The sequence below is a fragment of the Eurosta solidaginis genome, chromosome 2 (assembly GCF_040869045.1).
Source record: "Eurosta solidaginis isolate ZX-2024a chromosome 2, ASM4086904v1, whole genome shotgun sequence".
In the NCBI taxonomy this organism is placed as follows: Eukaryota; Metazoa; Arthropoda; class Insecta; order Diptera; family Tephritidae; genus Eurosta; species Eurosta solidaginis.
The window spans coordinates 61,902,068-61,906,029 of record NC_090320.1 but is presented as its reverse complement, the minus strand read 5'-3'; the positions used below and the strand labels follow the sequence as shown (position 1 = coordinate 61,906,029).

The 3,962-nt window shown below is 37.2% G+C and overlaps 1 protein-coding gene across 1 annotated transcript; it reads right to left on the bottom strand.

The window, feature by feature from the left end:
* Positions 1 to 1,299: 1,299 nt before the first annotated feature.
* LOC137239843 (serine protease inhibitor 27A-like) lies at positions 1,300 to 3,670 on the bottom strand. The gene has a single exon (XM_067765567.1). The coding sequence runs from the start codon at positions 3,011 to 3,013 to the stop codon at positions 1,565 to 1,567; it is 1,449 nt and encodes a 482-aa protein (XP_067621668.1). The 5' UTR covers positions 3,014 to 3,670; the 3' UTR covers positions 1,300 to 1,564.
* Between the last annotated feature and the right edge of the window lie 292 nt (positions 3,671 to 3,962).

Here is a 3,962-nt window from a genome sequence, read left to right as displayed (position 1 = left end):
TCTAAAATGTCATACAATGTAAGCCAAAGAACTGTTAAAAGATTAGGTTAGGTGGTAGCTGCCCTGATAGGGGAACCTCACTTGGACAACACGAAGGTCCGTTGTGATACCACATACAATAAAATAACGGTGACGTAGCTATAGCAATTTAGAAAATCTTTGCACAGCAACGACATATTTCCGAATGATACCGAGCTCAATCTTGGATAAATCCTCCGGAGATCCAAGTGAGTCGCGACCGAAGTACTTTCGCCTAGTTCAGGATGATTCCACCTCATCATCCTTCATACAGCTACAGCAGGATGGGGATTTCAGTATATTGAAATGCGCCGCATGGATTCCCATGGGGCAGTGCCCTGTCAAACCCCCAGTGAACATTGATAGGTGAGCTTTAGTGAACCCAATTATTTCGGCAGACCTCCTGCCATTCACTAGCGGCCAGAACTATCTTGCTACCCTGCAAGAGGTGGTGTCCACCAAACGTTTGCTTAGCTGATTTGAGGCCCATCTGTGCAGAAGCAAACCACAGGTGACAAGTGGAATACCGAAATCCCTGCAGCCTTCATCTGGTTCAGTTTACCGATGCGGGCTAAGAGGTTCGTTTGATAGTTGCTCGGGATATCACTACGGCCCGGGACCCAGATAATATTAATTATAAAATAGTTCGATGCAATCGCAAGCGAGGTGAGGCACTCCCAGACCACCCTCGATCACACTGCATATCTGTTAAAAGAAAAAAAAACCAAAAAAAATTTTTTCTAAAAACTTTGATGTTGCTTTTTCCAGGGTCAGATCCCGGGATTTTTGGTATGGTTGGCGTAGGACATTACCATCACACCATGCTAGCCGCCTAGCTCTGGTATGTTAACCAACTGTTGATATTACAGAGATTTCTCTTTTAACAAAAGATTCAGTTAGATTTATTGAGTATTTGTTATTTTTACAGAATATTCTTAATTTGAGAACAGCAGTTTTTCTTCTGTTGAAAATACTATATAAGTTTGTGCTCTTGACAAAAAAGTCCGCTGAATTAACCATAATGCTAACAATTTAACTCAATAACTGTTAATTAAAAAACAAAAACCTGATTTGTTGATTTGCCTAGCTTCATTTCTTTCGGTATACTAGAGATATATAAAATATTGAGAATTGGATGGCACTCTCATTAGACGTTGTAGATTAATTATGAGTAGGAATAAGACTGGTTTTCGTACTTCCAATTTTGGACTTTTGTCAACCTAAAATATTAATTCGTCCCACTGTTCGCCATACAACAAATATAAAATAATAATCAAGATGTTTTTTTTTGTAGTATTTCAGTAATATTATTTATTTTCTTTTCGCGGATGCAATTTCCTACTTGCATACGTTTTTTTTTTATAGTATAAATATATACACATTTTAATTTACTACAGAAACAATTATATCTTTTTAAATATTTAATGGCTATTTTACGCTTACACTTAATTTATATATATATATATATTTACATATTAAACTTTAAAACTTATTTTACAAGTATTAACTACGAATTTTGCTAAATTAGAGCTTATGAACAGAAAAATCACAACGTTGGGTTTTTGACTTTCCCCGCAAATAGAATATTTCCCGCTCTTTCCTCTTCAATGAAGAACAAGAATGGACGATTCACAATAAACTCTTCTATATATTCACTACCACCAAAACGATTCACAATTTCCACCTCAGTCGCAGCATATGCCTCTGTACCATGCTCATTCACATCGATACCACTCTTTTGTAGTATATTTGTAACCATCAAACGACTATCCCTATTCTCAACCATGACAGTCAATTCAGCTTTTTCAGTAAATATATCCACAACACCTAAACGACACAGTGCAGCTTTAAGATCGGTTTTATGATCAAATTTGAATTTTGGCAATGCGACGCGTAACTTTGTACGTTCCATCATAAATTGCATATGTTTCAATTGTTCATTTTGCATACGTCTCATTAATGCATCAACGCTTTGACCCTCATTTGGCAACACAACAAACATTGAAAACTTCTGACCACGATACGGCAAACGTATAATTCTGGCTCGCAAATCATTACATTGGTAATAATAAAATGTATCCGTTAATTCCATATATGATGCGCTCAATTGAATACGTGACGTGCGAAAGAATATGCCTGGATAAGTTTCACGAAATTGACGACGCCACGAGCCATTGAAATAGATTGCATTCACCAACAACATAACGCTATGCGCCAAACCCTCATCGGTGACCAATTGTTGTAAACGGCCCTCAGTAGCACGTGTAATCCACGAATTGATTTCCGTTGCCGCATCAACACTATTCGCAAAATTCAATTGTTCAATGGGTGTCTCATAAACGGACTGTAGTAGTGCGCTGTACGTTGACAGGGGTTTCACTGTTGTATCTGTGTAGAGGCGTGACTCCAAACGTAATGTATAATGTGAATGTACCTGTTTCAAAGAGGTGAGCGTTTTGCGATAGAAACCACGCAAATTCTCTATAGATTTGATATCACCTAATGTGTTGAGCAATTGACTCTGTGCGCATGTACCATTGCCAGTTGCCTCAGTGAGTAGCGCAAGTACAAGTTTAACGGAAAATGGTGAGAATATAACGTTCTCTCTATCAGCGCCAAAGAAACTATCAACAGCATCCGATTTGAGGTTATTGTGACGATGTGTTGTTGGTATTGGTATTGACATCAAAATTTGCTTCATAAGCGCCCATGAGAAACGATCATATACATCACTAGCATAGGGTACGTAATCATCCGCATCGCTCACGTCATCTTTGAAATCGGCTGGTAGGTGAGTGTATGTTGTTGTAAATATGCCAGCCGGTATATCGTATATTTGATTTGCCAGATTGTTGTTTTTATTGTGTGCATTCTCGATTTTATCTGTTTGCAACGTATACTTGGTATGATTACTCATTTCTGTGGGATGCGTGTGCGTAATATGCAGTGCGTTTACGATAGCAAATAGTAGAATCAATGATGATCTTTGCGTCATATTAAGTGGCGTTGATCCTGATTTGTTTTTGATTTTATTACGATTTGAATTTTGCGCGAAAAGTTTGCGCTGTTGATTAAGTCAGACGCTCTTTACAAACGTTTATTACTTTCGGTTGCGCTGCTTTGTAGATTTATGTATCGTATGTCTCGTACCGCTCCCAACAAGTTTCAAGTACACAATGACCAGTCTTGCTTGCGATCCTTTACTTTTAAGTCCAATTGGGGTAAAACCAGCTTTGTTGATTACATGTATTGTGATGTGACAAGCGTCATAAGCACATTTACAGCTCTTCAAACGTTGACTGATTATAAATTTGCTGTTTGTTTCTATTCTTTTTGCAAAGATGTTGGCTAAAGCTTTACGGCTCACGTTTGTAATTGTAATTTGTTTAAGATTTGTAGCGCCAATCTTGCTTATCTCGCTGTATGGCGATTCTCTATAATTTTGTTGAGTATCTTTCTCTCTTATTTCGCTCTTGACGTCATAAGCTATTATCACTTATAGTGTGAAACTAATTGAAGTTGTAAGTGGATTGTTGTATTTCTATTTAATATGCAATTAAATAATCATGCTGCCAATATTGTTTCGAATATTTATGTATCTAAATAATTTTGTGTGCACTGCAAGTCCTTTCACTTTTGCTGCCAGTATGATGGTCTATCTTCTAACAAACTTCTTAACATACTGTTTAATATTCAAGAAGTACGCTATTATTTTATACTCTTTTCATACGCAGCACTCGCTTTCTCGTCCAAAAGCCAACATATTTGAAACATTCATAATGCTATCTGTAGAATAACCCAAATTATTGTAAACTCTCCCACCCGCTGTCAGTTTAAAAATCCTTTCATTTGGGATTTTTTATTGACGGAATTTCCAAACGCCATTGAGTCCCACAGCAGCATACCAAGCAAATAACACAGAAAGAAAATTCGAAAATGAATAT

Coding starts and splice junctions, on each gene's coding strand:
- LOC137239843 (XM_067765567.1), bottom strand. CDS start 3,013: ATGACGCAAAGATCATCATTGATTCTACTATTTGCTATCGTAAACGCA.